The 24,911-nt window shown below is 40.8% G+C and overlaps 2 protein-coding genes across 2 annotated transcripts in view; both read left to right on the top strand.

Moving 5' to 3' along the window:
• The first annotated feature begins 986 nt into the window (after positions 1 to 986).
• On the top strand, positions 987 to 13,920 carry LOC308084896 (asparaginyl-tRNA synthetase-like). Its single transcript, XM_080427863.1, has 14 exons — positions 987 to 1,250; positions 2,965 to 3,074; positions 4,278 to 4,398; positions 5,475 to 5,615; positions 6,139 to 6,219; positions 6,315 to 6,421; positions 7,372 to 7,504; positions 8,164 to 8,262; positions 9,846 to 9,883; positions 9,991 to 10,057; positions 10,660 to 10,797; positions 10,936 to 11,033; positions 13,358 to 13,384; positions 13,691 to 13,920. Exons 1-14 carry the CDS (start codon positions 1,122 to 1,124, stop codon positions 13,833 to 13,835), a joined length of 1,434 nt encoding a protein of 477 aa, XP_080283989.1. The 5' UTR covers positions 987 to 1,121; the 3' UTR covers positions 13,836 to 13,920.
• A 2,937-nt stretch (positions 13,921 to 16,857) lies between these two features.
• Positions 16,858 to 24,911, top strand: part of gab2 (GRB2-associated binding protein 2) — a 102,620-nt gene continuing 94,566 nt past the window's right edge. The window contains exon 1 of the mRNA XM_080427862.1: positions 16,858 to 17,492. Within this exon, the coding sequence (XP_080283988.1) occupies positions 17,421 to 17,492 (72 nt within the window). The 5' untranslated portion in view covers positions 16,858 to 17,420. The remainder of the gene's footprint in view (positions 17,493 to 24,911) is intronic.

Genomic DNA, 24,911 nt, shown 5'->3' with positions numbered 1-24,911 from the left:
TGACTGACTGGAGTCTGTTTCATTTCTCTCCAAAATACCTTGAATATGATGGAGGACATGATTAATAATTACTATGATTATGATAAGCTTTACATTTCATATCATACAGTAAAAAATCCTAACTTTCACCGGCAAAAAAAAAAAAAGTGTTTTTTTTTTTGTATTAAAAAAACAATTAAAAAAATATTACGATACAGTATGACATCATGACAATACCTATCATCACATTTTAATACCACGATAGGCTATATCGTGACACAATATATCGTGACACTTCTAGGCGGGGAGGGTTACTCTTTTTTTTTTAATCACTTGGGGAGGGTCATTGATTTATTTTTTTTGTCAAAGGGAGGGTCATGGCATTTTTGATCAGGGCACATACATTTCCTCCATGCCCCCCCTTATGTAAATTTCGACTGGTCCCTTACTAGTTACATTGTACATTTTTATTATTAATACAAAACACATTAACCAGCCATAAGCCATTTGAAAATGTACAATCTACAATAAGCTCACAATGCGTCGCAATGCCCTAGCTGACCTTGAACTGTAGATTACTGTCATGTGCTTTTTCCTGCTTCTAATAACGTATTCATTCAATAAAAAAAACACATTGTGAGTTTGTTTGTAGATCGGCTATTTTCAAAAATATTTTTTATAGGCTACATCTCGAACTGAACGGGACTAGTAATAGAGTATATCTACATGATTGCAGCATTGATACTTTTACTTACGTAAAACATGAGTACTTCTTCCATCACTGGATTTGGGAGAGATACTGCGGAAGGAGATATATGGGTTTGGAACATCGAGGTTTCAAATTGGACCAGAACTTGTAGTCTGCTGCACAAAAACTACAGCTCCCAGGAGCGCTGAATCGCTTGCTGCTAGAAACCCAAATACGATTGGTTCCTCGACAACGACGTCACTGAATCGCACCAATCGCGTTGGGCCTAAACAGGAAGACAGTCATTCTGACACGAACCCCACGCTAGAGAGCAAGAGAGAGCTAATGTGAAAGTCAGTCAGTTATTGTTATTAATAGAGAACAATGAGAAGTGAATAGTTTTACAAGGCATACAATTGATACAAATAGTCCGTTGTAGCAGCATTCTGACACAATGTTGCAGCGTGTAGCTAGAACATGTAACAGTGTGTCAGTGTGTGGAGTCATTAGACATTACTGTAAGAAGATCAGAGTGACTGAAGCACTGTCAGGGACAGCAGTGGGAACACACGTCAAAGTACAGGTACAGATCCCTTTGTACTGGTGATGTATTAACCGTTTATGTGTTGTTTTTATGTAGTGTGTAACCCTAACCAGGCAGTCATCCTTCATTCATTGTCTCTGGATGTACTGTAGCATCCACTGTGTCTGTGGTTACTCAGGTTAAGAATTTCTCTCAGTCCAGGTTTGTGATTGATATCTGCACACAGTGAAATGCTCAGTGTTCATTCATTTAAACCTGCAATCTGTGAAGTTTCATGGCTTTAAACATAAGCTTGCCTTGCCATAAGCTTGCCTTAAAGCAAAACATTGCAACTGGATTTGGGTTGTGTAGTTACCTTGCCAATATGTAACTCTAGCCTGGGATCAAGACTAATACTAATATCAATATCATACAGCTATGATAGTCTTGATCCAAGGCTAATGTAACTCCAAAGATTGCTGAGAGTATCTCCAATATAATGTATAGTACCTTTTATTGGAAGGATAACCCCCTTGAGATGCATCATCTCATTTTCGAGGGGTTCCTTAGCACAAATGAACAAGGCATACAATAAATACACAAACAATACAACAAAATACATCCATGCGGACAGACAAGACAACAGCGCTCCCAAAGCTAGCCGCTCTCACCCCACCAGTTCAGCCTCTTAAGTAGTAAAATTCATATGGAGACATAGTTAGTCTGTCTCCTCAATGATTTACATTGCACAGAAGAAGTCTCAAAGTCACTCTTTTAGTACATAATTGAACTGTTGATTCACTGTTTCATTGTGCAATGCTGGTCAGTGAGGATATCACTATATATTTTGGAATATCAATTTCTAATCAATGGAGCAACTATTGAAGACGTCTTGCCAATATTTGGCGTTATATCATAGCAAGATGACTACACAACCCAAACCTCTAATAAAGAGTCGTTTATTTTGCTTTAAAATAGTGATGAGCATAACTTAGGTCTGTAACTCAAAGCGTGTATAAATGGAAGCAAGTTGACCCACGGGTCCATTTGGTTCCATTTATAAGCTCTCAGAGTTATGGGGGTCCTTGAAATAAAATAAAGTTTGAGAACCACTGCACTAGAGCAAGGGTTCCCAAACTTTTCAGGCTGCGACAAAGAAATATTTGAACTGGGGACTCCCCACCCTTACAAGAACTTGGAATTGCAGGCGATTGGCATTACATTTAGTTTGACCCGGTTCAACATATACATATTATGGAAATAGCCGATCTACAAGCTCACAGCTTGTAGATCGCCTATTTTCACAATGTTTGCCTCTTTCTTACGTACTATTTGCCAATTTGGCCAATTTGTAACTTTAGAAATGTGCTGATATGGCCCGGGCGGCTAGGGTAGCGGTCCGGGCACGCGTGTCGCGGGTTCGAATCCCGATCGCGACGACCTTTGCTGCGTGTCACTCCCCATCTCTCTCTCTCCCCATTTCCTGTCAGACTACTGTACTATCTAATAAAGGCAGTAAAAGCCAAACAAATATCTTTAAACAAATAATTTGTAGATACCCTTTATACACTTATACTGTTGAGTGAGAAAACTATGTTGCACATGAAGCTAATCATCTGGGAACCCCACAAAAATGATTTGGGGACCCAAATAGAATTCACTTGGAAGTGCACGCCTACAGTGAAACCTGCTTATGACAGGTACAAGTGTGTGGAGTTGGGTTCTAATGTGTGGGTACAGTAGCAATAATGATTGTATTTCATTTGAATTGCAGGGCTGGGTTCGGTCTGTCCGACCACAGAAGGATAACCTCTTCTTCCATGTGAGCGATGGGAGCACCTCGCAGCCTTTACAGGTTGTTGCCAGTCCTGAGCTGAAGGATACGTAAGGACCCATATTTTAGGCCTGGGCAATTAACCCTTTAAGACCGGGAAAGCATCTGTGTCATTTTAGATTTCTTTGGCTATTCAAAAATAGCACATATACAAGGACGAGCTTGTAGATCTGCTTTTTGAAAAATCGTGAAAATGGGTGCAAAAAAAAAGTTTTTGAATCGGCCTCAGGTCCTAACCCACATTTAGAACCAATGTTATGTAGACAGATGCCAACTAGGTCATTGTTGACCTGGCATCCTATAGTGTGTGTATAGTTTCAATGTAGGCTGATGATAAGTTCTTGGTTTACGTATGTATTAGTTATTATTAGATTATTGGTTTACTTATGTATTACTTTATTATCAGATTACTATTTTTATGCATTTGATGTATTATGTGTATTATGATGTATTATGGTGTAGTATCTTGTGTCCTTGCTTACTGTAAGTCGCTCTGGATTAAGAGCGTCTGCCTAAACTGTAAACTGTAAACATACGTTAGACAATAGACAGGCCTTCCGAACTATAGTTCGGAGAGTCAGGACATCTGGAGGTGCACAGGTTCAGAGGAAAAGGTCTGGGACCGCCCTTACAAAGCTTGGAATGACGTCAATTTGTAGTTATATCACGTCGGAAGGAGGCAGCACTTTCATCTTCGATGAATGTAGAAGCAATTTTTTTTATTTTTCAATACTTTTACTCCACTACATCTCAGAGGAAAATATTGTACTTTTACTCCACATTTCAAAATGACACGAAAAAAATCTATTTGATTAGTCTGAACACTTACTGTAACACTTAACTGTACAATGGTGGCGTACAAAAATAGCCACTCTTTTGTGCATGTCATTATAGTGCTCCCGTCCAAGCACTATAATAACAATGATTGGTGTTTGACTCATTTGTACAATGAAGTATAAAGTAGGGCTTAAAGGGATACTTCACTTTCGGGCCGGGGACACATTTAAAAAAAATATAAAAAATAAATGAAAAAAGTTATGGAAAATTCATGGCCCCCTCACACATTAGTAGGACACTGCGTGTCGTGAGGGGGCCATGAATTTTCCATAACTTTTTTCATTTATTTTTAATATTTTTTTTAAATGTGTCCCCGGCCCGAAAGTGAAGTATCCCTTTAAGTGGTTGTAATCATAGCGTTTTACATTTGCTTTATTGTATAAAGTACATTGTGATTTTGTACTTGCTTCATCAAGGCTGCTCACCTTTGGGAGTGCTGTGGAAGTCACTGGCAGCCTTGTCAAAAGTCCAAGCAGAAAGCAGCCCGTTGAGCTTCAGGCAGACCACATCCGAGTGGTGGGGGAATGTAACCCTGTGGTAAATACAGCACTTCTCTCTTCATCCATTAAGACCAGGAACGCATCGGTGTCATTTAAAGATTTATTTGGCTATTCAAAAAAAATATCAGATCTACAATCGTGGAAAATGTGTGCAAATCTATGAATATTTAGGCCTGTATATGTTTTAAAGCGAACATTTCTAACTCCGATCTGTGCTTCTGGGGGTCCCACTCCCTGGATATTTTGAGATGGGGGTCCGTGGCCAAATACATATCCTTTTGGGTGGTCCTTGACATGGAAAAGTTGGAGCACCACTGATATAGCAACATACTGTGTTAGGATTTAGAAACCATTTTTATGGTTATTGGCCGCGGACCCCCATCCCAAAATCTTTTGTTCCAGGGACCCCCCAGAAGCAAAGATTTGAGTAACAAATGTTCGCTTAAAAATATATATATATTCAAAGATTTGCAAATATGCTCATGATTTTTCAAAATTAGAAGCTTGTAATATCTGCAATTTTTTAATAGCCAAATAAATCTTAAAATGACACTATGCGTTCCCGGATTGAATGGGTTAATATTCATATCGTTGCTGTTGGGCAGAAACCTCCTACAGTACCTCCATATATTACCTTTTTGTGTTTTTGTCTACAGCAGTATTTTACTACATACAGTATTTTATTCATACTACAGCATCACACAAAAGCCTAAAAAAAAGTAGCAGATCCACAAGCTCAAAGCGCGCCACTGCGCAGCGTTTTGAGCTTGTAGATCTGCTACTTTTACTATTTTTGATTTTTTTTCCCTGAAATGTAACAGTTTTGGAGACTATATCGTTGCTGTCAGGTGGAAAATGTAAAAAAGAACCTGTGTTCTTTGTCACACAGCCCACAAAATCTTTCTAAAATAACGACACATTGTGAGCTCGCAGATCGTGTAACATTCTTGTACGACGAATGGGCATTAATTTACAAAAGAAACATAAAAAGTTGAAGTATGTACAAGGTTTCTGCTCGACAGCGACGATATGGAATTTACTAACCATGTGTTGTTTTGTCTGTACATTTGCCTTATGCCAATGACTTTATGTTGCCACTTCCTCTGGTTGCAGGAATTCCCCTTCAAAATCAAAGAGAGGCATGGTCTCGAGTATATTCGCCAGTTTCCTCATCTTAGATGTAGAACAAACGTCTTCAGTGCTTTGCTAAGAATACGAAGTGAAGCCACTGCAGCAATACAGTCCTATTTCAGGGTGAGGCCATCTGTTAAATTCAGAACTAGGAACATGTATGTTGTTATGTACTTACTGTATGTTGTTAAAGGCAGAGGATATAACTTTGTCCTGTGTTTACATAACAAAACAATAAATAGACATTTTTAACCGATAATTTCCCTCTATAGAAGCAGTTATTACCCACTGGAGTAGTGTAGTGGTGTTTACCTGCATAAACACACTGCCCTCTCGCTGTATTTTCACTGTTAGTTTTGGTAGACGGGGATGTTTTTGGGCTACCAAAACAAACGGTGAAAACACAAAATTAAAGAGTGTGTGTTTTGCAGGTAAACACCACCACTCTATTCCAGTGGCTGAAAAATATCTATTGTGTTGTTTTGTAAACACAGGGCAAAGTTCTATACTATGCCTTTAACACAAGTGAGCACAGTGCAATGATAACCCAACATTAAACGGGACGATCCAGAACATTCAGACAGCAGGCAATGCTCATTTTGCAGAATGTAATGGATGACTCATTCCCTTTCCTCTGATTTTGCAGGAAAATGGCTTTGTACAAATTCACACTCCAGTGATTACATCAAATGACTGTGAAGGGGCAGGAGAGCTTTTTAAAGTCGAGGTGTGTCTCTACATAAGTGTTTTTGTAATTGCACCGTTTCAACGTAGCATTTTTTCTGAAAATGTCCTGATGCACGGCATGTGCTCTAACCTCAGCACTCTGGACCTGTCACGGAGAAGGAAGGGGAGGGTGATGGCCACTTCTTCTCTGTCCCAGCCTTTCTGACTGTGTCTGGACAGTTGCATTTGGAGGTGATGTCAGGGTGAGAGCAGCTTCTACACGTTGGCCATTTAGCCGTAATCTGACGACTCACCTCTTCAGACTCCACCTTAGCCTGTGGCACTTGCCCTAGCCTTCACGACCTTGCAGGCTTATGCAAAGGTTAAAATGTAATTTGGATAGCATGCTATGTAGACAGATGCCAGGTCCATTTGTTGACCTGGCATCCTATAGTTTGTATAGTTTTAAAGGAGAATTCCGGACATTTTAAGTGTTATCTTTGATGTCTCGTTACTCACCTACCGACGTAAACAGTGGTGTTGTTTTTTTCCAGAGATTCCCCTGTCGTCATTTTTTCAACCCCCTCCGTTGTCATAATAGGAGCGCGTGGCTTAGGGAAATTCGTCTATTGTAACCGATGCAAAGTTATTTTTTTCTCTACTACTACTCATTGTAGAGTCTCATGATAGTCAAACATGCGCTGAAACTTCCTGAGAGGCTACCGCTAACGCCGACCGATTTAACACTGGTTGCTTGTTTCTCTACCTGGCAACACCAAGTTGCCAGGTTCTGGAAAGAAACAAGCAACCAGTGTTAAATCGGTCGGCGTTAGCGGTAGCCTCTCAGGAAGTTTCAGCGCATGTTTGACTATCATGAGACTCTACAATACATATAAATACAAGCATTTATAATATGCTATAATACATTATTCTACATTATTCTACTTGATCACAATTCATAATTTGTCTTGTAAGGTTGGTGCATTATACTGAACAATGCCAATATTACAAAAAATATTTACACACTAAGTTCTCAAGAGTATTGATGAAGATAGTTCTAGTCGCAATATAGAGGCTAATGGATTTAGATAAATAAGTAAGAAAATATTAATTATTACAACGTACACAGGAGGTAAACAAAAAAGTGAAAGAGATGAACACACACACTCATGCAACATTTGTCATTCTGGCCTGTTCCTCTTATATCTCGCAGGGCTTTTCCTGGAGTCTACACATTTGGGCCAACGTTCCGCGCAGAGAACTCCCAGAGCAGGCGTCACCTGGCTGAGTTCTACATGGTGGAGGCCGAGGTCTCCTTCACTCAGTCCTTGGAGGATCTCACCAAGGCACGTCATTGTCCTTGACCTCTGTGTGTTCAACACAGTGATAACAGTGCATCAAGTTCATTGTTGCCGGGTTTTGGGAAAAAAAATAAGCAACCAGGTCTGTGCAAAAAAGGGCAAAAGAAGCGACTAATAGGCCACATGAGCACTTCAAACCTATATGCGTTGGCTATTTGAAAATAGCCGATCTACAAGCTCACAACGCGTCGCATTGCGGCGCGTTGTGAGCTTGTAGATCTACTATTTGTTTTTATCTTCGGTGAAAAAATTGCAAAATGTGGAATATTTTTTAAACAACACAAATCTGGAACGGGTGTCCCTGGCACAAATTATAATTTCAGATGGGGGTCCGTGGACAAATACACATTCATTTGGGGGTCCTTGACATGAAAATGTTTGAGAACCACTGGTTTAAACAATAATCAAAAGTAATTGCAACTAAGCAAGCCCAAATAAGCAACTGCACTTTAGAAACAAGCCCCCCCAAAAAAACACAACCCACAATTACCAATATTTACAATCGACTTTACAGAAAAACAAGCCCAAAGTCGCTTATAGTAATGAGCAGACCTGGCAACACTGGTCAAGTTCATTTCACAAGCTATTTTTTGTTGTTGCGCACATCACCAATCTAAAACTGCTGGGGCCATATGCTTCCCTAGGTCATGGAGGACATGTTCAAGTCTGCCACGGAACACGTCTTGGCTCGCTGTGCGGAGGACATTTATTTATTTCACAAGCACGTAGCTGTCGGACACAGGGTGAGTGTTGGAGGACATTCATAGAAAGTAAATTGGAAACTGCTGATTACGTTACAAGTTATTGCTGTGCAGGGGGTGGCCGTGCTCTCCAAAAGTTCTGAGGGGCCGCGGGTTCTCACGAACATGACCCACAATGGTGTGAAGTAACTAAGTACATTTACTCAAGCACTGTACTTAACTCATTGAGCGCCCAAATTATTTCTGGCAAGGAGTGGATGGAGCTGCAAATCTTCAGATAATGATATCTTGGGTTCTGAATTTTTTTTTTTTTTTAATTTTTAAACTTTTTTCAAAAACACGTGAAACACGTGATTGGCACGTTGCACCATAGCGTTAAAACACGTGAAACACGTGAATGGCACTCAATGAGTTAAGTACACTTTTGAGGAACTTTACTATCTGGAGTGTTTCCAATTTTTTATACTTTTACTTCTACTCCATGACATCTCAGTGGCAGATATTGTACTTTTTTCTCCACTACAATTATTTGAAAACTTTAGTTACTTTGTAGATTTTGGATTATTATTACAAAACATGGATTAACCACTTCAGCCCTATGCATACTTAGGCTATTTGAAAATAGCCTATCTACAAGTAAGACGCGCGAACGCTGGAAGCGAACGCAGCTCGAAAATATTGTGTATTTACGGACTTGTAATCCGTGTTATTTCACTGTGGTGTGTGTGTGTGTGTGTGTGTGTGTGTGTGTGTGTGTGTGTGTGTGTGTGTGTGTGTGTGTGTGTGTGTGTGTGTGTGTGTGTGTGTGTGTGTGTGTGTGTGTGTGTGTGTGTGTGTGTGTGTGTGTGTGTGTGTGTGTGTGTGTGTGATTGCATTGTCTAAATTCCTGCACTCTGGCGCCCTCTACATAGGTACTGCATGCACACAGACAGACATACAGACACACAACCTGAGCAGGGTTACATAGTAAGCTCCACTTGGTCGGAGGCGCGGCAAAGCCGCGCCTCCTTCCGCGTTCGCAACAAGCTCACAACGTGATGCGTTGTGAGCTTATAGATCTGCTATTTTCAAAGCATTTTTATACATTTGGAAACTTGTGAAATGGGACATTCTGTATATGAGTACTTTTACTTTCAGTACTTAAGTGTATTTTAATGCAAATCCTTTTGTACTTTTACTCAAGTACATTTTGAATACTAGACTTTTACATGTACCGGTAACAGAGTATTTCTACATTGTTGTATTGGTACTTTTACTTGAAGTACAAAATGTGTGTACTTCTTCCACCACTGCCCACAATGCAAATCTGTGGAGGTCATAGATAGCCAAACCACGTACAGCAGGGGACTTTCCAACTTTTGAGATAGCTACATTATTTTTCAGAAGTTGGGAGTCCACAATTTGAGCAATTGCCATCGGAATGTACAACTGAGAAGCTATGAAACACATTACGTTTACATTAGAATATATGAGAAACATTTGATATGAGATATCTGAAGCAAACTCATACCCTGTCTCTGTTATTTAGAATGCAGAGTCCGTTCAATCAAAGTCATGTTATAGCACACTGTGACACTAAAATCCTCATTGCTTATAGCATTTCTCTTTTATCTGTGTCGTCTAAGCAAAACGTAGATGCCATGCTGACCAGGAAATTCAACGTGTAAGTGTTTTATCAATGTATAAGAGTCATCATAAACAGACAGGAACAATACAGACTGTAATCGGCCATCACAGGACCTTGACTGAACAATATCATTCCAATCTTAGGATTTCCTACACTGAGGCAATAGATGTTTTGAACCGAAGCGCTCAGACATTTACCTTCAAAACAGATGTAAGTGATATTGATTGTTTTTTGTTCTCACACACACACACACACACACACACACACACACACACACACACACACACACACACACACACACACACACAGACACAGACACAGACACAGACACAAAATCATATTACCTTTTTGTATTTATTTTCTAATCTCACTGTAATGTCTCCCCTTGTTACTGAATCCATTAGGCTTGAAAACATTGTCTAAAAACCCCAGCATGAACTGATATATATATATATATATATATATATATATATATATATATATATATATATATATATACACACACACACACACACACACACACACACACACACACACACACACACACACACACACACACACACACACACACAGTATACCTTTATATTATATAAATTGACTAGAAGTCAGCGAATTGACACAGCCGCTTTAAGTTTTGAGCCTACATGCTTAAGTCTGTAAAGGCTTAACACTGTCATGTAAATGTGTCATTGTCTTTCTGTTAACACTATCTGTGAACACTTATCGTTGTAATCTACAGTACTCCAGTTATCTACATAACACAGTCTCTCACACTTCAGATGATCTTGACCTGTTGACCTCTGTTCCAACAGTGGGGCTGTGACCTTCAGACGGAACATGAGAAGTATCTGGTGAACCATTGTGGCAACATCCCCCTGTTTGTCACTGATTACCCTTATGACCTGAAGCCCTTTTATGCAAGAGACAACCAGGATCATCCCCGGCATACAGTAAGCCCTATTGATGTAGTTAAGATGCAGAGTGTGGATCAATGATTTACCCGTTCAATTCATCCTGGTAATGCCGGTTACATTATCGTGAGTGTTTGCATATCTTAGCCCGGCTCCCAATTGTTCTTTGTCCTATAGGCTGCCGCTGTGGACCTTCTGGTTCCAGGCGTAGGAGAGCTTTGTGGAGGCTCTCTAAGGGAGGAGAGACTGGATCTGCTTGGGGCCAGGCTGGCACAGTAAGCACTCAAGTCTTATGCACTGGGTTAAAGTATTTCATCCGTTTAAAATGTTTTAGTGTAAACAACTCCTCGGGTGGGGAGAGGAGAGCAATATCACCAAGCTACAGCACGCACGCACACACACATACAGTACACACACATATACACAGAGGTCTCCTTTAGATACTGTATATAGCACGCACGCACGCACGCACGCACGCACACACACACACACACACGCATAACTCACTTAATTATGTGAAACCCAGCGTCCTTCCATAAAAACAACGACTAGATGACAGAAAATAGCAGATCTACAAGCTCATAGCACGGCACCGATGGTTACAAAGATGCGTTCCCGGGTTTTAATGGGTTAAATGGAGAGGTTAGATAAGGACACGGCTGTGTGCTGAAATGAGTCAAATCTCACTTACTGGAGGCAAACGTTTGCTCCTGATATTTATTGAGTATCGTGAGAGCAATGTCACCTTCATTGCCTGTGAAAACAATTTACAATTTAGGCATTTAGGCTCTTAATCCAAAGCAAGGTAAACACAAGGTAATGCACATCATGCACATCAAATGCATGGAGACATGAAAACCATACCAAGTAGTGCCAACATGCCAACATATTCATTTTGCAGCATAATGAAACAATATCCAGAGGAACTGAGGTCAATGTCAATGTTTGTTTTATTCTTCAAACCCATCTAGACAGGCGAGGCAAGTGACGATCTACTGTAGCTACTCCGTTGAAATCAATTGGATATTCCGATGTTTAATTGGAGAAAAACGTATAGTAAAAATGTATATACCCGCACACACACCAAAGTTCTAAGAAGAAAATATAGTTCATGTATCCATTTGCTAACTAATTGAATACTCTCTGGGTTTCTCAACCTGAACACTGAACCCCTTCGACCTCAAAGGTTGAAGGCTGAAGTACCCCCTATGATTTAGATTTTTGTACAGTATAGGAATAAATAACAATTATTACTCTTTTTTACATTGTATTGGTACGAAATATATTGAATATAATAATATATTTAAATACTATTTTGGTACTTTAAGTACATTTTTGAATACAGGACTTTTACTTGTATTTTTACAATGTGGTATTGCTTCTTGTAAAAGTATAAATATGAAGTGCTTCAGGAAAGTGAGTACACGGCTGTGTTGCCTGCCCACTATGCCATTTTGAGCATCCAGTGTCCTTCACTCTTAATAAAGCAGATGCTTCTCTTCTTCAGAAATCAATTTCTCCTCATCCATGTTGTAATCATAATCTCTGTATTCCAGGAATGGGTCGCAAAGTAGCTTACAGATCTCAACCAATAACAAGTGTTTGGGTTTGTCCGTGTTAACTCATTCAGGTAGAGACACAGCGAACAAATATGTGGGTCAACAACATCACTTCTCAGTCCGCTGTCAGTCGCGGCCGGTCAGGATAGTCTGTTTGAAACACATGCCTTTTAATAACTTTCTCACTCGCTTGCATCACTGTACGTCATATACAGGTGTTAGAGATCTTGTGTGCAAATTGAACTTTTTGCCAAAGGGTGGTGGTGCTAGAGGTTCATCCTCTGGGGAACATGTGACGTGGGAATTCCACTGCACACTTCTAATATTTGTCACGACCACTCACTCACGACCACTCACTTAATAATCAATAAAGATGCGTACACAATTCACACTTTGTCTGGTCTAATGTTTGCAAGCATTGGAGGGCAGGGCACATGGTGACATTTCAGAAGGTCTCAGTGTCTCTCTCTACATTGGAATGTCACAACGGGGCTGCTGTTATCTTTTCTTCACAAACACCTGGTTTCACCAGCATAATATCTAATGCCATATAAGGCTTATTGTTATATCTTGACCTTGCTGCACGGTAGCCTCAAGAACTGAATGCTCTATGTTCACACAAGATAAAGAGAGCACTTCTGTAACTGGGCAAAGACTTCTTGTCTGCAAAAACAACAGGTTTTGCACAACAAATAATTTGTACAGTACGGAGTAATTTTCCATCACACATGAAGGTGTGATGGATTAAACAGCAACCCAGGCAGTAGTTTTTGAGATATGTTTGAGACCTAAGTCTTGATTTCATATTCATATTAAATATGGCTGTCACATACAGAGCAAGAAAGTATGCATTCAGGTGACACAAAAACATTATGGCAACTCAAATAGCAAACAAACAGTATTCAGAAATGTTTTAATAAACCTTTGGCTAAACGTAAAGTAATTGCTATATTTGATACGAATCATAATTAATGTACGGTGGACGAAGTAGTGTTTAACAAAGTTGTGTCTAATACTGCTTTTTCTTTTTTCTTTTTCAGAGCTGGACTAGAAGACACATATCAATGGTGAAACATTTTACTTATCTGTCGGGTGGAAACCTCCAAAACGGTTACTTTTCAGGATTCAAACAGCAAAAGTATCAGATCGGCAAGCTCGAAACGCGTTGCAAAGCTTGCAGATCTGCTACTTTTGATAGTTTAGTGTGACGCTGTAGTATGATCAAGTATGGCGTTAATTTACGAAAAAACACAAAAAGTTAGAATATGGAGATAGGAGGTTTCTGCCCGACATCAACGTTATTGTACGTTAGCTCCATGTGAATGAGTCTGTGGTGTTAACTTTGGACTAATAATAATCACTGCATCTTTCAGGTATCTGGATCTGAGGCGCTTTGGCTCTGTCCCCCATGGTGGATTTGGGATGGGATTCGAGCGGTACTTGCAGTGCATTTTAGGGGTTGACAACATAAAGGATGTTATCCCCTTTCCTCGATTTTCCCATTCATGCCTTCTGTGAAACATACACTTTGCAACTCCATATTATTAGAGCTGTTGGTCTTTTGTTACTGTGTTACTTGAAATAAAACCTTGAATGATATTAACAGTGACATATTATGATGTGTAAGCATCCTTATTCAATGCTGAATGTCAATTCACGTATTACTGAGCCTGTCACAATTATTACATAATCGCCTAATCGCAATTACTTGCGATATTGAGATCCTAATTATTTTTGCATAGTCATAATTGTTTCCATGTTGAAAAAATGCTCATACATTTTCACACTTTCCACACTTTACAGAAATGTAATTTGTATTCATAATATTATGTTCCATTGTCCTTAAAACGTTAATCGCAATTATTTGTTTGACAATCAAGTAAAATGTAATTTATATCATGACAGCACTACTTACATTGTTTTTGGTATTAGGTCACAGAACATTTGCACACAACTGGAATTTGTCCTCTGCATTTAATACAGCACTCAGGGTGTATTTTATACAGCACCCAGGGTGCATTTAATACTGCACCCAGGGGGCAGTAGGCTTTAAGTGTTGCTCAGGGTCAGTTTGACACAGATTTCGTGAGCCGAGGTTCGAACCGGTAACTTTCTGAGGTCATTCCCACTCAGCAGTGGTGGACAGTAACGGAGTAAATGTACTTGAGTACTGTACTTGAGTACAGATTCTGAGGATCTGTACTTTACTTGAGTATTAGATTTTTTTGATACGTATTACTCTTACTTGAGTACATTTCCAAGACAAATATTTTACTTTTACTCGAGTATATTTCTAGGAAGGCTATAAAGTACTGAGTACTTTTAAGCCCACTCCACATCCACAACAATGTTTCGCCATGCATGTTGCAAGGAGTTGCAACATGCAACTACTTGCAACTATTGCAACCATTAACCCCAATGGCAGTTGCAAGGTGTTGCAACATGCAACTACTTGCAACCATTACACCAATGGCAGTTGCAAGGAGTTGCAACATGCAACTACTTGCAACCATTACCCCAATGGCAGTTGCAAGGAGTTGCAACATGCAACTACTTGCAACTACTTGCAACCATTACCCCAATGGCAGTTGCAAGGAGTTGCAACATGCAACTACTTGCAACAACTTGCAACCATTAACCCCAATGGCAGTTGCAAGGAGTTGCAACATGCAACTTCTTGCAACTACTTGCAACCATTACCCCAATGGCAGTTGCAAGGAGTTGCATCGGTGTGGTTGACCTTAAAACAGTTTTGTTGCAAGGAGTTGCGACTAGTCGCATTGGTGCGGTTTGGCCTTTAGGTTGGCTGTTTTTTTCTTCCATAAAATCAATTGGCCTAACTTCTGCTCTCACACTAGCCGTGTTTCTGGCTCCCCCCTCCACTTGCCTCTTTGTTACATCTTGTATGGGTGTATAGGAGTAAAAGTATTTAGTTCTGGTTCCTCAGTCATTTCTATGTTTTTATAAGTGTTTCTGAAGGCTTTGTATAACATCTACAAGCAAGCACATCAGTGCATGCAGTGCAGGTGGTTTCAGAGAGTTACAGTACTTCTCTGAAACAAGAGTTACAAGGTCCTATAAATTCATTGTGAAAACATTACAGCAATTCATTGATATCAAAATTAAGAAATGTACTTCTACTTTTACTTTTACTTGTACTTTAAAGGGGTAGTTCACCCGCCAAATAACTTTTTTTCTATTGATTACTCACCCCATGGAGCCTTGAATTCATGGATATTTTTTTGTTTTTGTCGCATTCCTTCCTTTATTATTTGATTATAATAAATTTAGCCCCATTGATTCCGGTAGGAGACACAAATGCATTTGTGTCTCCTACCGGAATCAATGGGGACACATTTATTATAATCAAATTATTGGCTTAGGAATGTGACAAAAACAAAAAAATATCTATGAATTCAAGGCTCCAGATGGTCAGTAATCAATAGAAAAAAAGTTATTTTGGGGGTGAACTACCCCTTTAAGTATTTTTCAAAGCATGTACTTTGGAATACTTAAGTATATTTAAAAACAATTACTATTTTACTCTTACTTGAGTAACATTTTGACTGAGCTACTTTTACTTATAGTGGAGTGAATTTGACCAAGGAGTATCTGTACTCTTACTCAAGTACTGGGGTCGAGACCGTCGAGTACTTCGTCCACCTCTGCCACTCAGTAAGACAGCCCCCATGACAATCATACAGTCACTGCCTGCAGTGCCCAGTATTTGTAATTTCAGGATAGGCTTTATTTAATTGAATTGGCTTAAAATTGATCGAGGAAACGTAATCACTTAACTATGTATGACTGGTCATCATATAGCTATATTCCCTCCCAAATAACAGTACAGGAATCAGGATATGATGGGTTGATCTTCGCAGACAAAAGTTTCCAAACCGTCCACAGGCTCATGTCATTTGTCACATCTTCCACCAGATGGTGCATTTTCCCATGTTGTATTAGGAACTTATGCAGCAGTATTCTAGTCTTATTGCAAACTCATTTTGTTCTTTTTTTAAGCCGTAGAAACGCTTTTATAAGAACTCAAAGCGTTATCAAACCATCCATCCATGCACACTGTGTGATTTTGTTAGGACAATTTCAGGACAGAGTTTATTGATAAATTGTCCTATAAAATCGCAGTGTGCATTGCAGGACCTCCTCAATGCGATGAAGTATCAAATAATAATATTACATTATTATTGTCGCTGGTCAAAATGAACAGATGCTGTCACTCCTGTCAGCATGTAGAGCTGCCCTCCATCCTGTCCATCCCTGTGTGTGTGTGTGTGTGTGTGTGTGTGTGTGTGTGTGTGTCGCACGCACGCGCGCGCACACACACACACACACACACACACACACACACACACACACACACACACACACACACACACACACACACACACACACACACACACACACACACACAGTCACACACACACACCAGCCGCCCATCCCTTTGCTTAGGCAGTAGGCGTGGTATGAAGTGGAAAACAAACTGCAGACAACCCCTCCAACACTTCCTACACTCACTGCATCAGTGAAGTCCAACCCGCCGCGGAGCTCCGTGTGTGAGTGTATGTGTGTGTGTGTGTATATATGTGTGTGTGTGTGTGTGTGTCCCGTCCACCAGCGGCCGTTGTGTGAACCCCTGATCACCCCGAGGAACCGGCTCCTCTTTTCGGTGGGGAATTTGGCGCGGCGTCGTGGCGGGTAGTGGTGGCGGGTTAGTGTGTCCTCTGCTCTGTGTGAGAGGAGCGGAGCGCCCACCCTCCTCCTCCTCCTCCTCCTCCTCTGTTCCTGGTGCTGCTGTTATCAAATGGAGGGGCAGATCGCACCGGTGAGGGGGGCCAAACCTACGCCGATAGCACTTTGAGGCAAGGCAGGAGGTAGGTACCCCAGCACGGGACGGCGGCCCCCCTAAGCCCCGGGACAGGACAGGACAGGACAGGGACCCCCGCAATGTACCAGAAGAACTAAGAAGAGAAGAGGAGTTGCTAGTGGAAGTGTGCGACCACCACTGACGGACCCCTAGAACCACGGACGGACCACCAGAACCACGGACGGACCGCCAGAGCCATCGGGACACATTGATCCGAAAACATGAGCGGCGGAGAGATCATCTTCCAAGGCTGGCTGAGGAAGTCTCCTCCGGAGAAGAAACTAAGACGATATGTAAGTGAAATCATGACCATTTTTGGCGATATAGTTTGTCTGTATCTATTTTTTTAAATGACATTTTATGTTATTTTTATTTTATAAGAATGACGTTACTTGGGAAAAGTGGTGTGACACTGAGAATGGGATATCAATATGTTTGAGATCCCAGTTTTTTAGCAGGTGCATGGAAGCTGCCATCTGGACCTTCCTATGCAGGGCAGGCACTATTTATTGTCCCATTCATCAGCTCCACAATACAACCTACTGTACTACTAAAGACACAACACTCATTAGCGTAGGAACTGGAGAAGACACATTTTAAATGTGTGTATATATATATTTTTAAATGTGTTTTTATTATTAATTATGTGCAATAAATTCAATTATTTTTTCAAAGTAATTTCAGGAATAAATCAAAGAAAAATCTACAAAACTCCATAAATTAGTCTAAGAAGTAGTGAAAATAGCCGGTCTATACAAGCTCACAACGCCTCGCGTTGTGAGCTTGTAGATCTGCTATTTTCACTAGTTTGGGTCCCGGATAGACATAACGTTTCTCCTTTGGGTCTCGAGCTAAAAAGTTTTGGGAACCACTGCTATATAAGACTGTTCAGCGCTCACTAATACTATGGTGTTTAGGAGAACAGTCGTGGGTGAGATAAGCCTGTCTGTCCCCCTTAATAATGGACAGATGTCTACAGTTTACACTAAACAGCGCTCAAACTGCCACTATATAAGCTCCATCCCAGTCAGTCACATGTAGCTGGCTGGCTGGCTGGCTAATGGCTGGTCAACCAGTGACACACAGTAGTTAGCCAGGCTCTTCATTGTGGTCCAGGTCAGGTAATAATGTCATAATGCTAGTGATATCACCACAACACTGGTGGTGTGTGCCTCGATTAACCCTTTTGCATGTGTGAAAAAAGGGTTCACACACACACACACACACACACACACACACACACACACACACACACACACACACACACACACACACACACACACACACACTCCTGCTAGGTGGGTGCAGAGCAGCAGAGTAGCTGTTAACTAAATCAGATAATAGGATTTATGATGGCACATACACAGCAGAACCATGAGACAATCTCCCATAAATACAGCTGTCCACTGTTTATGTGTGGTGTTGTGTTACCCAGCCTCTCTCTCTCTCTCTCTCTCTCTCTCTCTCTCTCTCTCTCTCTCTCTGTGTTCCTGCCTGACTTTCCCGTGATGTCATCCCGGCTCTCCCTCCCCGTTTCATGTGGAAATCCATCCCCTGAATGTCTTCATAATGCTGCACACGCTCTGCTGTCACTTCCTCATTGTCTTCCACTTTTTAAAAGCCCGCCCGGTGTGTTTACACAGGGACCACCGTGGTCAGTGTGTGTGTGTGTGTGTGTGTGTGTGTGTGTGGAAGAGCAGCTGCAACGGTCACAAGAGGAAAAACTTGCATGTTCGATAGCAGAACTGTATAAACAACCCCCCCCCCACCCCCCAAAAAATACCTCACAAGGCATAATAATGGAGCTAAACAGTAATGGCGTTCTTTTCCCCAGGCAACAAGGCGAACAACGGTCTCTCACCTACTGTATATAATCCATAAACAGCCCATCAGCCAGTGGTTCGCCAACATTTTCACGTCAAGGAGGGACCCCCAAAATGTATACGTGTATTTGACGGCGAACCCCCGTCCGAAAAGATTGTGTGCCAGCAGGGACCCCCCACACAAGACTTGTGTTGTCGGAATGTTTCAACAATATGTTATAGGGTTAAAGTGGGTAAACTGATTTTGTTAAAGATGGAGTGCCATGATATTTTTCAACCCTAAAACCTGATCATAAGGTATTATTATTATGTAAGGATTTTTTTCAACAAAACAAAAGTGTACAGTAAGTGTTAAAATGTTGTTTTTATGTAGACACACCCACCAGTGCATTAAGTATACCTGGTTCTCACCTTAGCACCTCCTCCACCACCTTAGCACCACCCACCTGTCCTAGTCCCTCCTCCTCCTCATTCCCACACCTGTTGTGTTATGATAATGAGGGGGAGGGTGTGGGCTTTGTGATGTCACTAAAGTGCTGTTTCTCTATTGGCACGTTTGACCCTCAAGGTTTCAGCCTCCAGGAAGAAACTCCAAATAGTCAGAGAAGACATAAAACACCATAAAAACACCACCGGGGGGCTTAATGAAGTTCTATCAACCTCATACACATGAAAAACAGAAAAAGTGCAAAAACATGGCACCACCTCTTTAACCAATTTAGCGGGGGGGGGGGACCCCCTGGAGGACCCCACTTTTACAACCACCACTATGCTAAAGTAGCATGGCGTTAGCCTCCCCAGGCAACAACAAGGCCTCTCTCACCTATAATCCATAAACAGCCCATAATCCACAAACAACCCCAACCCACAGTTTCAGACCGGGGACACACAGTGTATAATGGGGATGGAATGTTCCGAATAGGCAGATTTGTGAACGCCGTAATCTATGTATCTGGAATTCCTTCCACTTTAACCCCTGAGAGAGAGAGAGAGAGAGAGAGACACGGACACAATGCTGGCCATTTTACTCACCAGTATTGCTGTCATCTGACATTGTTGACAACTTAATGTCCTAAACCTATTTCAAGCGTACCGCTCCCTCTCTCAAGCGTTCCCCATGCCAAAAAGTGGTCTCGACTCCACGAACTGGGCGGACGACACGTGTAGGCCTGTCACGGTTATTACATAATCGCCTCATCGCCAATTATTTGATCGTGATAATCGTCAATTGTTTCCATGTTGAAAAGATGTTCGTACGTTTTCAAACATTTTCTAAAAATAGCAGAAATAGCTGTTCTTCGTGAATTTGAAAATTATTAAATATGTCAGTAATATCTGCCCTATATAAGTTTTGATTACGAAGCCTAAGAGGCAAACAGACATTAAGTTTTGATTCATGCGTTTCAATGTTCAATGCTCAAAAACACAATGAACGCATCTGTGTCACTTTAGATTTATTTGGCTATTCAAAAATAGCAGATATACAAGCTCATAGCGCGGCACCGAGTGCCGCGCTATGAGCTTGTAGATCTGCTATTTTTGAAAAATCTTGAAAACATTTTTTTCCCGATTTTTTTTTCAAAAAACTGTTAGGATTTAGAAAACATTTTTAAAAATCGCCTCAGGTCTTAATGGGTTAAATCGTTAATCGCGATTATTTCTGTGACAATTAATCGTCAACTTAAACGTGTAATGGTGACAGCCCTAGACACGTGTTATGGTATGGTGATGAGCATCGCCATCATAGGCGCTATTTGTCTCGGCCATGGAGGGGATAATTGTAACGTCAGAGTGTGGCAAAGAACATCTATTTTAAGAGTTGTAGTGAGTCACTGGCCGCTCTCTGATAGAAAGGTATATATACAGTCAGCGTATCATTCCTTATAACAGTGCTCTCCTTGTCAATGTATTCCTCCACTGGATGCCCTGAATTCCATAACAGGTTATACAAGGGCTCTATTTGTTAATCAGTTGTCAATGCCTTCTTATTTTTTTTTCAATTTAAAACGACCAGTCACCATACACAGCAGTGGTTATCAAAGTGGGGTGCACGCAGGGACCCCCAGGGGTCCTTGATTGGATTCCAGGGGTGTCCCCAGCAAAATGGGGTACAGTTTAACCACTCTAACCCTATTTTATACTTTGGCTATTACAAAATAGCCGATCTGCAAGCATGCAAAACATTTTTGAAAAAGTGTTGAAATATTTTGCCAAATGTGGAATCATTTTAACATTTGTTAATTGTTAACGACACAAATCTTCTGTAATGAGTATCCCTTCCCTGGCACAAAATCTTTTCAAATGTGTGGGGGGGGTCTGTGGCCAAAAAAACATGTCAAATTGATCTTAAAACCACTTGCCATACAGTATTTTATCCCAGTATTCTGGATGTAGCTGCAGGCTACCACCATGGATGTTGCGTGTGAGGTGTGTAACGTAGTAGACAGTGTTTTGAACCTGCTGAACCCACCAGCGTAGTGTAGTGTAGTTTAGGCTGTAGGGGTTATGTATATCCTATAGTCAAAACTGGAACCGCCACCACTGGCCCGGCATGCAAATCCTATGCAAAATGCTGAGAGCAAAACACTTGTGGCGGTTGAGACCTATGATGTATAACGTGCTTGCAGCTGCTCTCAAAACAGGAGCCAAGCGTGCGCTTGTGTGTGTGTGTGTGTGTGTGTGTGTGTGTGTGTGTGTGTGTGTGTGTGTGTGTGTGTGTGTGTGTGTGTGTGTGTGTGTGTGTGTGTGTGTGTGTGTGTGTGTGTGTGTGTGTGTGTGTGTGTGTGTGTGTGTGTGTGTGTGTGTGTGTGTGTGTGTGTGTGTGTGCTGAAGTAACAAGCATGGCTAGTCCTCTGCTGAAACATTTGTAATTGTTTACAAATGCTGTTGGCTGTCACTGGTGAGTCACTCGTTCTCCAGAAAACTCTCATCCTGTCCTGGCGGATCAACCCTTGTCCCCACAAATGTACACATAGCACAGTTGCAGAGATGTTTAAGCGCCTGTTGAGTCATTGCTGATGCTTTCGGACAAGTGAATCAATAATTGGGCATTTCTGTGCCACAAAATGAATCACTTTTTCATTGTTTTTATTATCATTATTATTATTATGTTAGTTTGTTTTGGGCACACAGAGCTACCAGAGGTGGGCGGTGTTGCAATGTTTTAATAGGTGGGAGGGGACTGTCTGCTGTTCTTGAACGTTGTCCAGAAAAAGCAGAAGGAACATTGAAAACAACAGACTAATCCCATACGTACCACCGCCTCGTCACGCACGCACGCCCGAGCACACACACACACACACACACACACACACACACACACACACACACACACACACACACACACACACACACACACCCCCAGGGGTGTAAAGTAACAAGTATAAGTACTGTACTTACTGTAATTACAATTTTGAGGTATTTGTACTTTACTTGAGTATTTCCCATTTCCAATACTTTTACTTCTACTCCAATACATCTCAGAGGCAAATATTGTACTTTTACTCCACTACAATTATTGGACAACTTTAGTTAGTTACTTTGCAGGTATACATTATTATATTATAAAACATACATTAACCACTTCAGCCCTATTTTATACATAGGCTGTAACCAGCCCAAATGGCTTGGCTTTATGTGTTATGGCTGATCAGGCACTCATTCAATTCAATGCTCTCACATTGAGTGATGAAGGAAAGCACGTCAAATTTATATCGTTGTTGTCGGGGCAGAAACCTTGTATCTCCACAATTCAACTTTTTAGTCGTTCCTGGAACGCATCAGTGTCACTTTAGATTTCTTTGGCTATTCAAAAATAGCAGATATACAAGCTCATAGCGCGGCACCGAGTGCCGCGCTATGAGCTTGTAGATCTGCTATTTTTGAAAAATCTTGAAGATTTTTTTTTTTTCGATTTCTTTTTCAAAAAACTGTTAGGATTTTAGAAAATATTTTAAAGAATCGCCTCAGGTCTTAATGGGTTAATGCCCTACTTTGTCATACCAGAGTATCGCACAAAGGTAACCGATCCACAAGGTCACAACGTGTCGCATCGCGACGTGTTGTGAGTTTGTAGATCTACCTTTTTTGCTATTTTAGAATCAAAGTAAAAGTGGTTTTATAAATATTGAACCAATGAAAAGTATTAATATGAGGTTGTTCTGTTGTGACTAAATAATAACTACATTGGAACACCGGTTATTTTTTTTACATTTCCTGAAAAGTAATGGTTTTAGAGAAAATCAAACTGTTATTTGTTTTACAACTGTTACAACTATGTTGTCCTACAACTGCCCAACATTAGGGTAAACAAAGGAGACCTCCCTCTTTTATTGCTAAACTGACAATTTGACAGTAACCCTAGAGCAATCTGCCACTTTTACCGTGCTGTTGTGGCTTCTTCCACTGGGCCACACGCAATGATGGCAATCAGCAGTGGTGTAAAGTAACTAAGTACATTTACTGAAGTACCGTACTTAAGTAAAAATGTTGAGTTATTTGTGCTTTACTTGAGTATATCCAATGTTCTGTACTTTTACTTCTACTCCGCTACGTCTCAGAGGCAAATATTGTACTTTTGCTCCACTAAATTATTTGAAAACTTCAGTTACTACTACTAGTTATTTTGTAGATTTGGATTATAATTTCAAAACATACATTAACCACTTCAGCCCTATATACATTTCGGCCATTTGAAAATAGCCGATGTACAAGCTCACAAAGCGTCGCGATGCGACGCATTGTGAGCTTGTAGATCGGCTATTTTCAAAATATTTTTATACATTTGAAAACTTGAAATGGGACATTCTGCATAATGACTACTTTTACTTCTGGTACTTTAAGTACACTTTGATGCCAATACTTTTGTACTTTTACTCGAGTACATTTTGAATTCCGGACTTTTACTTAAGTAAAAAAAAATGTGAGTACTTTTTCCACCACTGGCAATCATACACACAATGAATCACATGTGAATGGTGTATGTGTCTGTTAAGGACTGAATGAATGAATGAGTGCACAAAACAAAACAAAACGACATCAGACGGACTGCACGGTTCAGCCCCAGAGCCAACCTAACCGCCTCTGTCTGTCCGTTGGTGTATCAGACATCTTCAACATGTCTGCTCACATACAGTAAACAAAAAAAAACACACTGGCACATTCCAGACAGATCATATTGATGAAGTGATAGATAGCTGTCTCTGTTCTCTGCTACCGCCAGTCTCAAAGGACTATAACCCACCTGTACAGTGTACGCCCTCCTGGATGGAGGACCATAGAGGAGAGAGAGAGAGAGAGAGAGAAAGGGAGAGAGAAAGGGAGAGAGAGAGGGAGGGAGAGAGGGAGAGGAAATGAGCAGGTGAGGGAGGTGTTTCTGTCTGCAACACTGCATGGATTAACCCATTGAGACCTGAAGCCGATTCTACGTGTCTCCTAAATCTCAACAGTTTTCTGAAAAACGTATGTTTCTATATCAGTGGTGCTCAATCTTTTTCATGTCAAGGACCCCCAAAATGGTATGTATTTGGCCGCGGACCCCCATCAAAATATTTTGTTCCAGGGACCCCCCAGAAGCAAAGATTTGAGTAAAAAAAATTCGCTTTAAAAATATATATATTCACAGATTTGCACACATTTTCACGATTTTTCAAAAATAGCAGATCTACAAGCTCGTAGCGCGGCACTCGGTGCCGCGCTATGAGCTTGTATATCTGCTATTTTTGAATAGCCAAAGTGTCAAATAATGCTTTTTAGCTCAAATCTAAAAATGACACAGTTCCAGGTCTTAATGGGTTAAAGCATTGGTTCTCAAAGTGGGGTCCGGGAACCCCCAGGGGTCCTTGGTGGGGTACCAGGGGGTCCCCAACTAAATGAGTTACAACTAGAAAA

Source organism: Gymnoscopelus braueri, assembly GCF_963280865.1.
Source record: "Gymnoscopelus braueri genome assembly, chromosome: 5".
Classification (NCBI taxonomy): Eukaryota; Metazoa; Chordata; class Actinopteri; order Myctophiformes; family Myctophidae; genus Gymnoscopelus; species Gymnoscopelus braueri.
Note: the sequence above shows the minus strand (reverse complement) of the source record. Positions and strands in the feature narration are given on the sequence as shown.